This window comes from Carex rostrata, chromosome 29, assembly GCF_964058835.1.
Source record: "Carex rostrata chromosome 29, lpCarRost1.2, whole genome shotgun sequence".
NCBI classification, from domain to species: domain Eukaryota; kingdom Viridiplantae; phylum Streptophyta; class Magnoliopsida; order Poales; family Cyperaceae; genus Carex; species Carex rostrata.
This window is the reverse complement of record NC_135946.1, coordinates 613,702-631,859: the sequence shown is the minus strand read 5'-3', so window position 1 is coordinate 631,859 and position 18,158 is coordinate 613,702. Positions and strand designations below refer to the sequence as shown.

The 18,158-nt window shown below is 33.1% G+C and overlaps 2 protein-coding genes across 4 annotated transcripts; both read right to left on the bottom strand.

Moving 5' to 3' along the window:
* Positions 1-300: 300 nt before the first annotated feature.
* On the bottom strand, positions 301-6,659 carry LOC144546377 (uncharacterized). Of its 3 annotated transcripts, none has more exons than XR_013508756.1 (7): positions 6,524-6,657; positions 5,864-5,946; positions 2,345-4,000; positions 1,933-2,262; positions 1,799-1,858; positions 792-1,275; positions 301-399 (listed from the first exon to the last, which is right to left on the bottom strand). XR_013508756.1 is itself a non-coding variant. In XM_078294919.1 (7 exons), the coding sequence occupies exons 3-6, from the start codon at positions 3,068-3,070 to the stop codon at positions 1,051-1,053; spliced, it is 1,341 nt and encodes a 446-aa protein (XP_078151045.1). In that variant the 5' UTR covers positions 3,071-4,000; positions 5,864-5,954; positions 6,524-6,659; the 3' UTR covers positions 301-353. The 3 variants fall into 3 exon arrangements, 2 of the variants coding, with proteins under 2 accessions (XP_078151045.1, XP_078151044.1); XM_078294919.1 differs by having other exon boundaries at positions 301-353; positions 1,051-1,275; positions 5,864-5,954; positions 6,524-6,659; XM_078294918.1 differs by having other exon boundaries at positions 301-353; positions 1,051-1,275.
* A 1,604-nt stretch (positions 6,660-8,263) lies between these two features.
* On the bottom strand, positions 8,264-12,164 carry LOC144546076 (uncharacterized). The gene is made up of 5 exons (XM_078294612.1): positions 11,970-12,164; positions 11,770-11,827; positions 11,252-11,577; positions 10,946-11,045; positions 8,264-10,442 (listed from the first exon to the last, which is right to left on the bottom strand). The coding sequence occupies exons 1-5, from the start codon at positions 12,162-12,164 to the stop codon at positions 10,390-10,392; spliced, it is 732 nt and encodes a 243-aa protein (XP_078150738.1). The 3' UTR covers positions 8,264-10,389.
* Positions 12,165-18,158: the final 5,994 nt, after the last annotated feature.

Here is an 18,158-nt window from a genome sequence, read left to right as displayed (position 1 = left end):
TTTCAGTACTCAAAATCTAATAAGCAGAGCATATGTAGAGTCACCCACTTGTTCCGTGTAAAAAAAAACCAGGTATATTTGTTGCACGGTCCACGGTTTTCATGGGAAACCGGTCGATTAAATCGGTTCTCACCGGTTCAGTAACATAAGCTGTCTATCTAATTCTAAAGAGTCAAACTGAAAAGGTAATCGGGTCCGTTTTTTTTTTTTTACCGCCAGTCTAATCCGGTTTTAACAACACTGGTTTAAACTGAATTAAATTTCAATTTGTATGGCTGAACCGAACAATTTCAAAAAGTGCTAACATAAACTAATAAAAACGGCATAGCATTCAACGACAAACTCATTGGTACCTATAAAATCAGAAAGAAAACATTATGATAATACAAAATCTGAAATCTAATTGATAAATACAAGAGTAAGGCTAGGGTGCTATGGGTTGCATAGAGGGCTACAGTGCTATGACTTAATATTCGAGTTTTCAAAATCTTAACGGTCGATCCAAACTGTTCATCTTGTTCTCTATTTTAATGTGTTTGGAGACCAAATTTTATATTTTTTAGATAGGTAGAAAATCACTTGATCTAAAAATTTTTGCACCATTCAGATATTTGATTTTCTACATATCTAAAAAAATAGTAACAAATTTTTAAAAAATATAAAATTTGGTTTCCAAACACATATTAATACGGAGAACAAGATGAATGGTTCAGATCGACCGTTAGGATTTAAAAAACTCGAATATTGAGCCATAATACCGTAGCTCTCTATGCAACCCATAGCACCGTAACCTTACACTAAATACAAATCTGAAATAATAATACATGTGATAAATAAAATGTCAGGAGTCTCATTGTAATTTTGACATATAAGACTTCGACTTATCTAATCTTTAGAACCTCCTATTCCAGTGGGTCATGACATATGTCTATGATTTTTCTTAGGATTTTTACATGTTTATTTAATTATTTCATTTGACTGTTTTGGAACGCATGTTGTACCAATATCTGTCATAAGCTTAATAGCAACAACATATATGAAATGAAATACCTAATCAAATGTGAACTTGTTTGGGGCTTGGCGCACTCTATCTGGGTATCTGCGCACTGGTTGTTTGTCCACTCTCTTACGTCTGACATAAAATTTATTGTACGGTGGAGTGCCAAAAAAGTTTTCTACTGCTTGTGTACGTGGTGTAACAATCTGATTAGGTTCTGTGTTGTCTTGTGTACCAGTAACAACTAGCAAGGACAACTTCATATGATCATCTGATTCCTACAACAATCATTTTAATATTTAATAAACATAATCAACAATTATTTAAATAAAACTTGCAATTTTGAAATTATTATCTGATATTCATTCGATCCCTATAATAAATATTTTAGTATTGTAATAAACATAATAAATGATTATTTGAAATTTCTTACAATTTTGAAAGAATTACCTGATAGATTTGACTAGGTCCTTTGTTGTGTTGTGTACATGTAACAACTGACGCAGGCCACGTGATAGGAATCTCTGATTCCTGCAATAATTATTTTAGTATTTAATAAACTACATAGATTATTTAAATAACACTTACATTTTTGAAATAATTACAACATATTCTTGACTAGATCCTGTGTGATCCATATGCAGCAAGGAGTCTTGGGCGGGGGCTTGATGGTACACCGAGTTGTCCAACAAGTCTGACATGAACCATCCAACTGGGTCCTCCGCTCCGTACATTTTTTTTAGTATTGTAATAAACAAATTTGACGATTATTTCAAATTTCTTGCAGTATTAAATAATTACCTGATAGACCTGACTAGATCTTGTGTTGCCCTGTGTGGCTGTGCCATGATCCTCCGCTCTCTGTAATAAATATTTCACTATCTTAATAAACATAATCGATGACAAATTAAAGTATTTTAAATTTTTTTACTTACCATATCAATCTGATTAGGTCTGGTCGGGAATATTTCGAGATAATTATTTAACCCGTCATTTGTTTCTATCCATCTCTCATGATAGTTGGGATCTTCGTCTTGGGGAAAGTCGGGGATGGATTCTTGATCATCTATGTCGTCACCATCTGAGATGTCATCAATATTGTCTGGAAGATCGGCCGCCCTAAACATGCTTTGTAATTTAGCATCCATACCATTGTCTCTGAGAAGGCCACAGCTTGCTTTGAGAAAAAACTTCCCTAATTTTTTGTATGTCTTCGTTTTGGTCAATCGTATAGCCGCCGATGTTATCTTTATCTCTCGTAATGCCTATAAATTAAGTAAAAAAGGTGGTAACCTATATGGAAAAATAATATCATCACATAAATATTTTTAATCTAATAAAACTTACATCACGTGTGGATTTCGGAGCACCGGGGATGTACCCTATTTCACCAACCTCATCTCTGTATATTGGAATGGGATCATCAAGACCCTCTATGCATCGTTTTCCCAAAAATATATTGAACATGCAATAATCCTGAAACCAACGTCTATATGGCAATATCTCGTGATGGCTCCAATACCCGGTTGAAACAACCAAGTGGTTTGCTGGATTAGATGCCTCATTTACGTAAGTCTGGTGCACAACATACCAATTTGTTTGTCCTACGTTGGCACCGTGAACAAATTTATGTAACCGACATACATCAACCTTAGAGAGTGACAGTGGTGGTGGGATGAGTTGTGAATATCTGAGTTGACGCATCACACGATCTGGATAATGATGCTCAATGATCCAAAAGTGCACAAGTGGCACACGAGCTAGCCATACACCACTTTCTTCATGAACTCGTGACGGCAGCTGAGATGGTATTTGATCTAACATCTCCTTGTAAGGCTCCCATTTTATCATATAATCTTCGAGCTTCTGTAGTTCGTTGCGGAAGTAACTAACTCCACTTCGATGGTGATCTACACAATAATCATGGAGACAACACCACTTCTTTCCGAATGCAGGACACTTTTGTGGATCTGGGACGCCCCAATTTGGAGTCCAAATATGCAAGCGATGAGGACAGCCGGTCGAAAAACGGGACCAACACCAATGTTGTAAAAGCACAGTTGGCCCCGACATAATCTTTGTTTTACGTTTAACCGCAATACAAAGGCTCCTATAGAGATACGCTAGAACAGCCCCACCCCAGTTGTATTGATTTGGTGAATCAAGATTATGTAGAAATTATAAATACATTGCCGAAACTGAATCTCCCGACGAATCAGGAAAAAGCATAGACCCGAACAAGTCGAGTACATACGCCCTTGTGTACTGGCGTACTTGCTCCTTTGTAGGCTCACCCGACTGCGTGTTTGGCATGGCAGCAAATCGATTACGCAATTCCTTTAAATTTATAGCATACCCAAAAGTCATGCAAACCTCATCATCGTCGTTCGGCCCCGATCTCTTCTTCCTTTTAAGCACCGCACTTGCGGCCCCATCTCCGAGAAGCTGATCCACTAAGATAGACCAAGTACCGTCGGAAGGGCCCGTCACCGGTAACCCCATGATCGGCAATGCCCAGAGACAAGAAACATCCTGCAGAGTAATTGTCATCTCTCCTACGGGAAGATGGAAACTGTGGGTCTCTGGTCTCCATCGCTCCACGAGACCAGCGAGCAGTGATTGGTCAATATTTATGTTATCCATTTGAGAAACCTGGTACAAACCGAGTCTAAGCAAGAATGGTTCGCAAAGGTTATGGTATGCAATCCTAGTCTGGAAGTGTCGAGAATCCACTCCTATATCTCTGTAATCTTGTCAATGTTATACAAATTGATTAAATAAAACATTATAATTCAAACATTTATATCATTTTATAAAAAAATATATATTATATATTTCATTGAGTAACTTACATCATCATAGATCCGTGAGATCTTATGTTGGTCATGCGGCATCCATAATAAATCGCTAAAATTATTTGCTGACAATGTCGGATCCAAAACAACTTCATCATATGCAGCTGCAGCATCTGTAGGGTCACACGAACCACGACTACTTGACATTCTGCATGCATAATATTTTAAAAGAATTAGATATAATCCTAGAATTAATAAAAGTCTAAATTTACTGAACACTCACATGATTAAATAAATTACTAAATTAAACAATTATCTATAGACTCTAAAACTCACATGAATAAATAAAGTAAGAAATAAATAAAGTAAGAGATGAATAAATTTTCTAATTTATTAATTCTTGCAAACTAATAAATGAAACCTAATCAATTCAATTCAATTTCTTAATAGATTCTAAATTAATAAATTACTTACATCATCAAAAATCCAAAATGAATAAACTATCTATTTTATTTTTTTTAGAACTTTAGGCTCAAATATAGTCAAAATAATGGTATGAATTATTCATATCATAGATGATTGAGAATTCAGATAAATTATTCTAATAATTGAGAGTAGATGGTTGATCTCAAGAATAATCAAATAATGCTATGAATATTCTCAATTCTATGTTATGCTATGGACTAATCAAAATAAATTAATTAAACTAAATTGAAAATATCATATCAAATGAGCCTAAAAATAGATAATCGATTTTTCTAAACCCTAAACTCTAATTTATCAATTCTTCTAAAATACAATTAACAAATTAATAAAATTAAATATAATCAATTACTTGATAACAAATCAAATAAAAAATATTGTTAATTCGACAAATTGGAGAGGAGTGGAGCGGAGGAGGGCGAGATTCACGGAGCCGGACATGATCATAAACCAACCCGTCCGGGTAGGCGTGCGTCGTGGGGTCGGTCAAGGCGTGCCTGTCGGTGAGGCACAAACCGAAACTCTATGGAGACAGAATAGAGAGAAAGGATTACATAGGTTGGTTTTTTCGTTGGGTCTGACACGGAACAAACTAACCTGTCCGTAAAAATCTTCTTATTTTCTTGGCTGTCAGAGGAAACGAATTTACCGTCCCTTGTTTTTTTCATGTTTAGTTAATTTGATTAGCGGACGATGGAGTTGGATCAGTGGGACGGATTAAAATGTCATGTTCCGTTGGACAGAATAAATCAATCCGGTTTACTTTGAAATCGAATTTCCGCCAAATCGATTCCTTATTTATTTATTTTTTATTAATAAAAAGTCGGCAAATGATATATTTTTTTTGCACATGGCAGTTGGGTGGACCGTGGACACCTCACACCAGACCTGAAATACTAGTACGTTTTTAAGCAGTTGAATCAAAGGCAACTTGACAATTTCCTTTAACACTTCGTGAATTTAGTATGTTGATCCATCAATAGATGTGCCAAAATTGAAATTACTATATATATATATATATATATATATATAGGAATATGCTAGCATGCTATGCATAGCATAGAACCCCTCCATGCAACGGCTTGGATTTTGAGTTTTCAAAATCTTAATGGTCGATCCGAACCGTTCATCTTGTTCTCCATATTAATATGTGTTTGGACACCAAATTTTACATTTTTTGGAATTTGTTTACTATTTCTTTAGATTTATTGAAAATTACTGTTTTTTTATGGTCCAGATTTGCTAAAAACAGCGATTTTCAATAAATCTAAAGAAATAGTAACAAAATTCCAAAAAATGTAAAATTTGGTGTCCAAACACATATTAATATGGAGAACAAGATGAACGGTTCGGATCGACCATTAAGATTTTGAAAACTCAAAATCCAAGCCGTTGCATTGAGAAGTTCTATGCTATGCATAGCATGCTAGCATATTCCTATATATATATATATATATTAATGTTAACAATGGGAGTCAACGGTACGGTACGGATCAGGTATAAATATTTTTGCACCCATATATTAATAGCTAAATGACTTAAGCTCTAACTTTTACTAAAAAATATATATCAAAAGGGTAGAAATTACCTTGAATCCGTTTGAGGAACACCATGCTCATGTTGTAAATCTCTTGCAAGAAATATCTGGCCTCCGTTCAATCTAGTAAAACTCTGGTCCCCTCAAAATGATCACAAGTAGAAAAAGCAAATATAAATATAAAATAATTGAATTGATAATTATTGAGTAAAGACTGGTGTTGGTACCTTGAATTTTTTTTATAAACCATGCATAATTAGAAAAAAGATTTTTATGAAACCAACACGATTATTTTATTTTTTACAAAAATCATAAGAACCGAAATACTATTTCGGTCCCAATTTTTTTTTTTGAACCGAAATGGTAATTCGGTCTCAAGTGTTTTTACAATTTTTCAGCGTTTTTTTTCTTCTCGAAATCTGTGAAACAGCTGGGACTGAAATGTCATTTCGGTCTCCAAAAAAAAACGTGTCCGAAATAACATTTCTGTTATTATTATTTTTGTAAAAAAAAAAAAAATAATCATGTTGGTTTCATAAAAATCTTTTTCTAGTTATGATTTATAAAAAAAGTTCTGGTACCTTACCTTACCGGTTTGGGCAACTTGGGGGCACAACAATGTTTTTTTTTTTTATTTGTTGTTCTTTATTTTTGTGTTTGTGCTCATTTCATCATGAGAATTAAGCTACTATTTTGAAAGAAAATTTGTACCAGCAAACGATTGATGAGGGCAGCAATGCGGGGCATTATAATACGTGAAGATACATCAGCAACAAATGCAGAAATGATGGAATCAGCCACATAACGGAATAGAATCCGCATGGCACTGTAAATAAGAGCGGCGGCGTAACTGAATCGGATCTGCATAACTAATTAATAGGAATTTTGTATGTGCTTACAGAAGAAGAGGAGGAGATGTCAATAGAAAGGAATTAAGAAGCAGTTGAAGAGAGGTAGGAGAGAGGTAATTACGAGAGCAATTAAAAACCAGGATTCAGGTCAACCGGTTGGTGGGATATTATGTCAAACAAATAAATCTTATCCACCGTCTCCTTATGATTCGGTAGATATGATAATATAAAATAAGGAAGCAGCTAATATCTCCAACTCCAGTCCCTCAAAAATTTCCCGGATATTTTTAAAGATTATGTAAACTAATGGAGCAAATTCGGTAAATTTTAATACTAAATCATGTAAACTAATTCAACGAATCTTGTCAACATAAAAACTTCTCATTTCTGTGTGGTCCCCAATAACCACTTTAACTACTTTAACTTTCACTTTAACCACTTTAACCTCCACTTCAAAATCAATTTGTTTTTTGAAAAAAAAAAAATTTGAAATTTTTTTCGAATTTTTTTTTCAAAATTTTTTTCCAAAAATTTTTTCCAAAATTTTTTCCCGAAATTTTTTTCGAAATTTTTTTCCGAAATTTTTTCAAATATCCTCCTAGATGCTATTTTCAATTATTTTAAATTATGTAAACCTTATTACATAACTCTATAGATAGTTTCATTAAATCATGTAAACCAAACGTTTAAATAGCGTTTATCGCGTCATAGCGGACTAATTAAAAAAACAACGCTATGTCCAAATAGCACAGCTATAGCGTGGAATAGCGCGCTATAGCGCTGATAGCGCGGAATAGCACGCTATAGCACTGATAGCGCCATAGCTTTTATGGTCCGAAAACGCTATAGCACGCTATTTAGAACCTTGTTGTAAACTGATTAAAAAAAATTCAAATTTTAATTTTTTTTCAAAATTTTATTTTTTTTTCAATTTTTTTTTTAAAATTTACATCTAAATGATACTTTGAATTGTTTTGAATTATGTAAACATAATCACATAACTCTGTAGACAATTTCATTAAATACTGTAAACTAGTAAAAAAATTTCAATTTTTTTTAATTTTTTTTGTTTAAATTTGCATCTAGACGCTACATTCAATTATTTTGAATTCTATAAACCTTATCACATAACTCTGTAGACAGTTTCATTGAATACTGTAAACCGATAAAAAAATTTCAATTATAATTTTTTTTTAATTCTATAAACCTTATCAAATGACTCTGTAGATAGTTTCATTGAATACTGTAAACCACTAGAAAAAATTTAATTTTTTTTACAATTTTTTTATTCTACATCTAGATACTACTTTCAATTATTTTAAATTTTATAAACCTTATTACATAACACTGTAAACTGTTTATTTGAACACTGTAAATCTAATACATGAATTCAAGTACAAGCATGTAATGTATACAAACTATAAATCATTCACTCAGCCTATACATCGGCTCTTGCATCAACCATAATTAAGCATCTCCATATAATTCAAAATTGAGTTTAACCTCTGAATCTTGAGTTGCTTCTTGAACCGATTGATGAAATCATTTGCTCTAGACTACATATAAAATAAAATAAATCAAATATTTACTAAACTACGAATTATCTAAAAAAATTATATAATAATATGATGATATGTACATTTCCATCCAAAAAACAAGTGATATTCAAACCTTTTAAATGGATAAATCAAATTAATACAAAATTCTACTCTAGAAACAAAAAATTAATCTCAAACAAGACCCTACAAGTATATGTAATAAAACTAAATTCTAACATAAATAGAGAAAGTTTCCGATACAACAGACATTTCATGCATTTTATGATTATAAAATTACAGAATCCACTTTCCCAAATAAAATATTGTAAAATGCTCATGTCATTAGTTCAAATGCTAATAGCATTTACCTGATCTAGTGTATAAAACGTAACAATTGTATAAAATATATGACATAATGGAAAACCATACCATCAAAGACATAAGATTGAACCTGCTCTTTGGTGTTTGTGAGCTTGTAGAAGGCATCAAAAGCCTTGTCAGCCAGAGCTCCCAAATCAACAAATTATGATTCTTTAATTGATGAACTCAGAAGAATTTGAATGTTACCAGTATTGACACCAAAATCTGAGCTGCTCGATGTGGTCGGGTCGTTGCTCAACAATCAGAAAGCACTCGAAAGCCAGGAATGCATATCCAAACAACAACCTGAAAAATTCAATTCAGAATCAAATTCACCAACGAGAACGAAATTGCTTATGTAATTTTGTTTTCAGTTTAATAAATTCAAATTATAAACTTACGTGAGTAGCTTTGCTAAAAAATCACAGAACATCTTGGTTGACCAAAGCAAAAGGAAGAAATTAAGCGCATATATCAAGTAAGGTTGGCAAATTCAGTATCATGTCCCTTTCTTCTCCATTTTCTTCGCTTCAATAGAGAGCGGCTGTGATCGGAACCAGCAAACAAGAGCCGGTTTTCCATTCGACTTTCCATTTGAGTTGAGTTGAGACGATAATTTTGTAATCGACTGGTGTAAAGTGGCAATCATTCAACGCGTCAAACATGCACAATGCTTTCACTGGAAAGCATAGGGCGTACCTTCGCAAATTGAGGCAACTGGAAATGCGATCACATGAAAACCTAGCTTCGATTTGAGAGAGAATAGACGTGGGGTGAATATGAATATGAGTACCAGTACAGTAGAATGAACCCATCTCCAACTCATGCCTTGTGCCTCAAGCTTTGGCTTCAACCTAAAACAATTCTCAATCTATATCAGATCCAATTTTAGAATTACGTTGATATAATACTCTCCATGAATCCTATAAACCTAATTAAAGAATCCTGTACACTGATAGTTTCGATCCTGTAAAATATATATCTCATTTCATAGTGCATGCGGTACTGAAACATAAATCTCACTGTGTAAGTATTTTGTAAAGGCCTTTTTCTATGCAAAATACTTACACAGTGACAAAATATAAAACAACTCAGAAGACGTATCACTCTATGCACTTCAATTGTTTGTCGGTAATACAATGATGCACTGCCAAAATTTCCCAAAAAATCCAATGACAACACCAAAACTGTAAAAATAAAAAGATGTTCTCTCATAACTTACCAGTCTGGTAAACAGACTTGTACTGACCATGCCCAAGAAATATCTAGTTGATCGGACGAGACTTGGCGAAGCAAGTTATTTTTTGAGCTGAAACCCATTTTTAGAAGGTGAACTTCAGAAACTCACTAAAAATCACAGAAATTTTCAAATCAAGAAAAAGAAATTCCAGTGTTTTCATCTAGGTGTCTACTATGTACCCACGCAACAGTTTAGTCAAATTCAAACCAGAACTTGGTGTGTGGCCTGATTTCCATTAAGGGATCATTATGGGGATGCACAGTACCTATCTGTTTCACATTGCAAGACTCCTATAAACCTTTCAACAAAATAAATGTCTGCACCTTTGAACAGCATACTAAATGTGATAAATCAGTATCAGGTATCATTGAGTTCTATGGAAATATTTAATCAAATTATTTGCTACCATGGGTCAGTAAACTATTTTTACAGAAGCCGAACCAGACCTGACAGTTCAGTATAACAATAAGAACAGTAGGTACCTGATGTGGTGCTGTCAGTTCAGAAATCTGGCATGGTGAATGGACTTTGCCATACCTCTCTTGAAAACAATGGTTTGAAGCCTTCTCGACGGTAAATTCTCAACAGTTAGTGCAAGGACATAATCAAGCTTGTTTTGCCTCTCATCCAATAGATCATACCTTAGACATGCAAATTGGAATGAAATAAAACCAAATGCCTATGTTGGAACAAAAAATTACAAACTAACCTTCTCTACTAGCTAGGTGAGGTATCTGTGTTGTGATTCACAATTAAGTGAAATACGAGACTCATTTTCTTCTATAATTGCTTCATCAATTAACTCCACCCATGCCTATGTTGTAACAATGCCCTTTAGTTCTTCCGACATGATCAATTTACCAACTTGAATTTTGCAAATTTAACCATCTCAACATTGAAGTGTATCAGAACCGAGTATAGGCACTGATACTAAATGATACAAGTGTCAAGAGATGGAAATCAACAAGCAGCCACTTTCAATCTTTGTTTGCAATACAAATTAGTACCATAAGGTATTCAATTATTGCTAGCCTCTTAACAAAAATAAAAATCTATTCTAACGGGACATATCTAGTTAGATCACATTGACTTGCAACAAAAAAGATTACTCTGACATGGATTCACGGGATTTTCTGGACCTTACTTTCAGGATCAACCCGATAACCAATCCAGGCCTGATAGCTCGAGGAGAGATGCTTGTTTGTTGATGAGGATTTAAGAAGTCTAATGATAGTTAAATCTTCCTGTAAAATGTAAAATTGAGAATCAAAGAAAAACAAACATTGTAAAATCAGTGAAAAACAGAAATCACTCCACTGATCAAGAACAAATTGACGAGGTTAGACCCAATCCGATATAATAACAGTTCTGAAACAAAGGGGGTAAATCATTATTGTACCGATTAGAAGCGGAGCTGTAAACACCGCTGAAATGGGAAGATCGCGCTTACCTGAACTACTAAATGGCAACAAGCAAGGCGTGGCTGGGCGGAGAGAGCAAGGCGTGATCGGAAGCGGCAACGGAGGGGTGAAAGGCAGTGGCAGCGGCAACATCCTCTCGTTTCACTGGCGATGAAATCGTCTTTAGCCGTTCGATCTCCGATGAAATTGTAAGGCTTCACTAGTGAGACGAGATCGACGGTCGTCGGAGGTTCAGAGACTTGTCGGAGGCCGTGGGAGGGGAGGTCGGGTCGAATCTCTGTGATCAGAAATTTCGAAGAGAGAGCAAAGAGAACGGAAAATAGATCAGAGAGATCGGATTTAAGATAAAAGTAATCTGGAGTTTGGAGTTGGACCGTTAAAAATCAGTTAAAATCTTATTCAAAACAGGTCCGGAGATTACTGGGGATTTAATCGGGGGACATTAACTTTTCTCGTAAAAATAAAATAAGCATTCCAATTTTCGAACCCCTTAATTTAATCAATCGTATTTGCTAGGTAATTTCCTGCTTATATAATATGGACCCACCTCTTATTGTTTTATAACTTTCTAAGAGTATTTCCAATGGAGCAATTAACTTTAATTGCTAAAAAGTCATGTCATTACCTTTAGCAATTAAATGTATTCATAATTACTAAACACTCCATTCCTAAATTGCAATTAATGCCACATCAGCGAAAAATTAAAAAAATAGCTCCTTCCTTCCTCCGTTGGTCAATCTGAGAGACCCTTTTCTCCTTCCTCCGTTGATCAATCTGAGAGACCCTTTTCTCCTTCCTTCCTCCGTTGGTCAATCTGAGAGACCCTCTTCTCTCGCTCCTGCTCTCTCCTCTTCGCTCCTGCTCATGCTCCTGCTCTCTCCTCTTCTCTCGCTCTGCTCTCTCTTTCCTTCCTCCGTATTTCAATCTAGAGAGACCCTTCATGAAACGATAACTACATGAAAATAGCTACGGCTCACAATACTTCATTGGATTAATTTGTTTCAATGATCATTATATAGGTTGATAGTTCTGGCCAGACAATTCTTCATTGTCTAATTAATTAACTAATTTGTGTAGTAAGATCATGTGCAAGCACACACAGATATTTCAATCAGAAGTTGATGGGGAGAGAGAAATAGTGTCAATCAGATGGAGCCATGGAGGTAAGCAAATAAAATCATGGAGCTTTTCCCACGATTAATTAATTTTGCAGTAAATGGAACACTGGAATGGAAAAATACTGGCAATTGACAATAGTGAGCATAATCAATCACCTCATCTGTAGTCAATTGCTTAACTACATATTTTGCCCATTCATTACCAGTCATTCGTACAAGCGGTACCATGGTGCCTTCAAGTTTGCAAGTTGCAACAATTATGTGTATTTTTTCTGGCTTGGAAAAAATAATCTCCTCTTATGTCAGAATTTCATTGAGGAACTTACATCATCATGGATCCATGAGATCTTATGTTGGTCATGCGGCATCCATAATAAATCGCTAAATTATTTAATGACAATGTCGAATCCAAAACAACCTCATCATATGCAGTTGCAGCATCTGTAGGGTCACACGAACCATGACTACTTGACATTCTGCATGCATAACATTTTAAAAAAATTAGATATAATCCTAGAATTAATAAAAGTCTAAATTTACTGAACACTCACATGATTAAATAAATTACTAAATTAAATAATTATCTATAAACTCTAAAACTCACATGAATAAATAAATAAAGTAAGAGATGAATAAATTTTATAATTTAAAAATTCTTGCAAACTAATAAATGAAACCTAATCAATTCAATTCAATTTCATAATAGATTCTAAATTAATAAATTACTTAACTGCATTATAATACGTGAAGATACATCAGCAACAAATGCAGAAATGATGGAATCAGCCACATAACGGAATAGAATCCGCATGGCACTGTAAATAAGGGCGGCGGCGTAACTGAAACGGATCTGCATAACTATTAAGTATGTGAATGTGCTTACAGAGAGAAGAGAAGGAGATGTGAATAGAGAGGAATTAAGCAGCAGTTGAAGAGAGATAGGACACAGGTAATTAAACACTCTGTTTGGATAGAGAGTAGAGAAAGGAAGTGAAGGTCAAAAATATATTTAACATCTTTGTGTTTGAATGATTAATGAGAAAAAATAAATTTAATTTTTCTTTCTATCTTATTTCTTATTTAGTTGATTAATATTTGGAACAAAATTTATTTCCATCTGTTACACTCTAAATTGAAAAAGAAACCGATTCTATTAATTACAATGATATAAGGTTAAAATTTTCACCTCCTATACCATTTACCTCCGAAATAATGATTAATGAGAAAAAATAAATTTAATTTTTATTTCTGTCTTATTCTTATTTAGTTGATTAATATTTAGAAAGTTAATGAAAAATTCTGTGATTGTTGTAGGATTGTGACAAAAAACTTGTATGAGAATTATATTCGTAGAATATAGACTTAGACATTTGTGTTATTTTTTCTAAATATATTTGCAACAAAATTTATTTCCATCCGTTACACTCTAAATTGAAAAAAAAAACGATTCTATTAATTACAATGATATAAGGTTAAATTTTTCACCTCCTGTACTCTTCACCTCCGACATAATTTTATTAACCAAACACGATTCAGCAGAATTTTTCTTTTTCTTTTCATTCCCCTCCCTTCCTCTACTCTCCATCCAAACAAGGTGTAAGAGAGCAAAAACCAAGATTCAGGTCTACCGGTTAGTGGGATATGTCAAGCAAATAAATCCACCGTCTTCTTATGATATTTTTGTGATTCGGTAGATATGGTAATATAAAATAAGCTCGAACCCCTTAATTTAATCAATCGTATTTGCTAGGTAATTTCCTGCTTATATAATATGCCTTATTTGACTAAAACAAGTGCATTCACAGTTTCACACTCACTAGCTCGAGAATTTTTTATTCATAGAAATTATTAAAAAATAAGAAAGAAAAATGAAAAGAGTACCTCACTCGTCACATTTATAGAAAAATCATAGACATGACTAAATCGGATAACGATAAAAAAAAAAAAAAATTATATTTTACTTCTTCATTTTAATATATGCCGCCGTATTATTTGTAGGCCTGCTAATGAGCGGGCCTTAATTAGCTCAACTCAAATTTGTATCCTCTGCATTAACTCAAAAGAGAATCTTTTGAGTTAATGAATATTGGTCATCATATCTACTTTAAGATTCATGCAGACTAAATCTGCACTAATATTAAAGGACTCCCTATATCATAAGTAGAGGACGGATTGACTCCGTTTAAAATCAGACGGTTGAGATTTATTAACTCAAAATATTCATTTTTGAGTTAATGCAGAGGATATGCATTCGCTCAACTCAGATCAATTTATTTTAAAGAACAACAAAAGCTCAACTCAGACTCAGTTTTGAATGAAAAAATTCAGATTGGCTCGGCTCGGATCGGTTCAGCTTGAAACTCAGCCCGGCTTGAAAAATTCCAATTTGATCTTTGTGCTGATCGTTTGGGTAATTGGACTATTGGTCCATGTTTGACATCAAGGGGAAGAAATAAAATAGAAGTATAAATTACTAAAAAGGAGAGCAACTTGGCAGCTTTCTCTGCCAAGGTTAGAGAGAGAGAGAAACAACTTGTAGTATTAGGCTCTTATGAAGTATGAAATTAGGGGATATCGATATGGATATTAAACATTGTAGATACAGATTGGATATCGGACGGATACAAATATTAGATCTAAAATTTTCCTAATAAGTTTGTTGATTACAAAACTTATATCATATTATTAAAACATTAGTCATTATTTGTAAATATTTTTAATTTTAATCATCAATGGAATTGACAGTGTTCGAACTGTCATTCAAAAAATATTAGTCATTAATCATATCATAGTGATGTATTATTTATCAAAATATATATGTATATGCAGTTTAATAAATTATTGATATGAATATATAATTTAATAAATTAATTTTAGAATATATAGTATATTTGTAGTGGTGATATAATATATACTTTGAAGACAAAATGAAAATTTGTCTGTACACCAAAAGTACAGACCCCACCACGTGGATGAGGTTTTCAATTTTTTAACGACTACCGAAATTTTTAAATATACCATACTTCTAAAGAAGATAAATCAAACAACCACGATTTTTAAAAAATTCGAATTTTGATACAGCCGCATCTTCTAGGTGCGGCCACTTTTTTTCGGACTGCATCCCCTAGATGCGGCCACCTCTTTTTTTCGTTCAGATTGAACTGCCGCACAAGAAGGATAAAAAAAAGGTAGCCGCATCCTTTAGATGCGGCCCGTAGAAAAGTGGCCGTATTTTGAGGATGCGGCCGTGTCAAAATTCAAAATTTTAAGGAAAAAAAAAAGGTAGCCGCATCCCCTAGATGCGGCCCGTAGAAAAGTGACCGTATTTTGAGGATGCGACCGTGTCAAAATTCAAGATTTTCAAAAAACGTAATGGTTTGGTTATGGCATATTTAAAATTTTTGGAAACGACTATACTCGCTGCACTATTTCGTGCGAAAAAAAAAATAGATTTGAGCCGTTGAATCAAAAGTTACGTGTCCCTCTTAATAAAAATCAATCTGTACATGAAACATTTGATGGGGTCAGGATAACAATATGTATTTAACTCTTGATTATTTTAAATTTTGGTCAATGATCACGGTAATCATCAAATCCAAAAATGATTAAAGTTCTTCTAATGTAAATGTGATGTATTGAAAAAATTAAAAATAATCCTCAATTAATCTCGAATTATATCCGAATACCTCTATTTTCAAAGAGCAGGATTTAAATACCTCCATTTTTTAAAATTTTAATAACTCAAAATTTAAAACTTAAAAGTCAAAATAAAACCGTTAGATGTGATCTATGTTATTTTCTCTATGTGCTCATAGTATCACATATTTTGTTTTTTGTGAATCAATAAGTTGAAAAATTAACGTTTAGAAATTATCCACATTAGTATGTTTTTTACAAGCCTTTGATGACAACTAAAATAAAATTGAAACGTCATAATTCTTTACACATGCATAGAAAAAATGATGCAGATCATATCCAAATGTTTTATTTTAACTTTTAAGTTTTGAATTTTGAATTATTGAGGTTTTTAAAAATGGAGACACAAAAAATAGAGGCATTTGAACCCTGCTCATTTCCAAATTATTAAGTTGTTATGTAAGATGATGGAGGAGAGATGAATTCCACAGAGGAAGAGGACATTAAAAAATAGACATTATAAATACATTAATTTTGGATGGGGTGTACTATAGAATGAACAGTGCCACCCCGCTTTTGTGTCGTTTGATTAACAATTAAGGGCTCTGGATGTGCTCTGCCGATATATGCTAATACCATCCCAAATTACCCAGCTTTAACCTTTCCAATTACTCCTGAAAAAGAAAATACGCTGACACCACTTCCCTCAATTGGTTCCAAAAATCTTCCTCTCGGATCCCTCCGTTGTTGTCTGCTCTCATTCCCCCCCTTTTCTTCCTCTTGCCTCAGCCAATTTTCCCGCAAGCCACTCTCTATCCATCCGCAGCTTCCCCTGTCTTCTGGTCCTCCGCTCATCTCCATCCTCCCTAGGTACCTTTAGCGTAAGACCACTCTCTAGCTACAGTGACGATACATATTGTTTACCAACTACCTCATTGATGATTATATTAGAGTGCTAAATTACATTGATGTATGTCACAATTGCAATGCTTAATTAACTAAAATGCTGTAAAACCATAAATTAAAAATAAAATTTGAAATTGTTATGCTAAATCTAATTAGTTAATCTTGTTTGACATTGCATAAATGATAGGGTTATTAAGATTAGTTTATTAATTTTCTCTGATATTTTATTGTAAAAGTTTCGAAACTAATACAAAATTTTGAATATAAAGATGAAAACTATGTTTTATCATCTTTTGTAAATAAATATAAGCTTATATATTGATCACTTTAGAGTCTTTTTCTATATACAATAAATCATAATCAGTAGTATATATATATATAATTCAAAAGGTATTCAAAACAAGAAATAAGATATGTATGATAGATCATCCAAAATACTTCTTCCCTCTTCTTGTCCTCTATACACACAACAAACATGTTGCAAAGTAAATTTTTAATAAAGACTAAAAGTTATTGAATTTAATATTAATAATTTAAAAACGCTAAAAATACCCAACTGAAGAATCATGAAAGTGAGAAAATGGATCTTTCTTCATGCTTTTTGTAAAAGAGGGAATGCATAATGAAGACAACCTCCACGTGTGCAACGGCATGCACCAAGGAGAGCAAGTGGCATTTTCAATTTCATGATGCCGTGAGAAACACTGTTAACTTACATTAACTGTGGTAACTACAAGTAACTTTTCGATATATATATTTATATATATTCATCAGATTGGTTAATATCAAAATATTTGTTTAGATTGGTTAATATCAAAATATTTGTTTATAGACAATACATTCAACAAAAGTTTTGATTTTTATATTTTAAAGTCTAAATAGTCGGTCCAAATCATTCAACATTCAATCTATATTAAAATGTGATTGGAAACTAAATTTTACGTTTTTTTTTTGAATGTTTTTACTATTTATTAAGCCAGTTTTAAAATTGTTGTTTTCAATCATTCAAAAAAATTTCACTGTTATGTAAATCAATGATTTTAAAACTGATTTAATAAATAGTAAAAATAAATTCAAAAAATATAAAATTTGGTCTCCAAGTCCATGTTAATATAAAGATCACATCTAACTGTTTGGACTTTAAAAATCAAAAAATCAATCAGTTACACTATAGTTCCAAAACAAATATTTTTTATATTAGCCAATTTCTATAATCATTCTTGATTTCAGGGAGAATTTTGTTAATTTCCAATAAATAGGATTTGGGTAAAAAGTT

Coding starts and splice junctions, on each gene's coding strand:
- LOC144546076 (XM_078294612.1), bottom strand. CDS start 12,164: ATGAAGGGTCTCTCTAGATTGAAATACGGAGGAAGGAAAGAGAGAGCA. Junction 11,828..11,969: donor AACGGAGGAAGGAGAAAAGG/GTCTCTCAGATT, acceptor ATGACTTTTTAG/CAATTAAAGTTAATTGCTCC. Junction 11,578..11,769: donor AAGTTATAAAACAATAAGAG/GTGGGTCCATAT, acceptor TCCAAACTCCAG/ATTACTTTTATCTTAAATCC.
- LOC144546377 (XM_078294919.1), bottom strand. CDS start 3,070: ATGTCGGGGCCAACTGTGCTTTTACAACATTGGTGTTGGTCCCGTTTT. Junction 2,263..2,344: donor CTCCGAAATCCACACGTGAT/GTAAGTTTTATT, acceptor CTTAATTTATAG/GCATTACGAGAGATAAAGAT. Junction 1,276..1,798: donor GATCTAGTCAGGTCTATCAG/GTAATTATTTAA, acceptor TGATTGTTGTAG/GAATCAGATGATCATATGAA.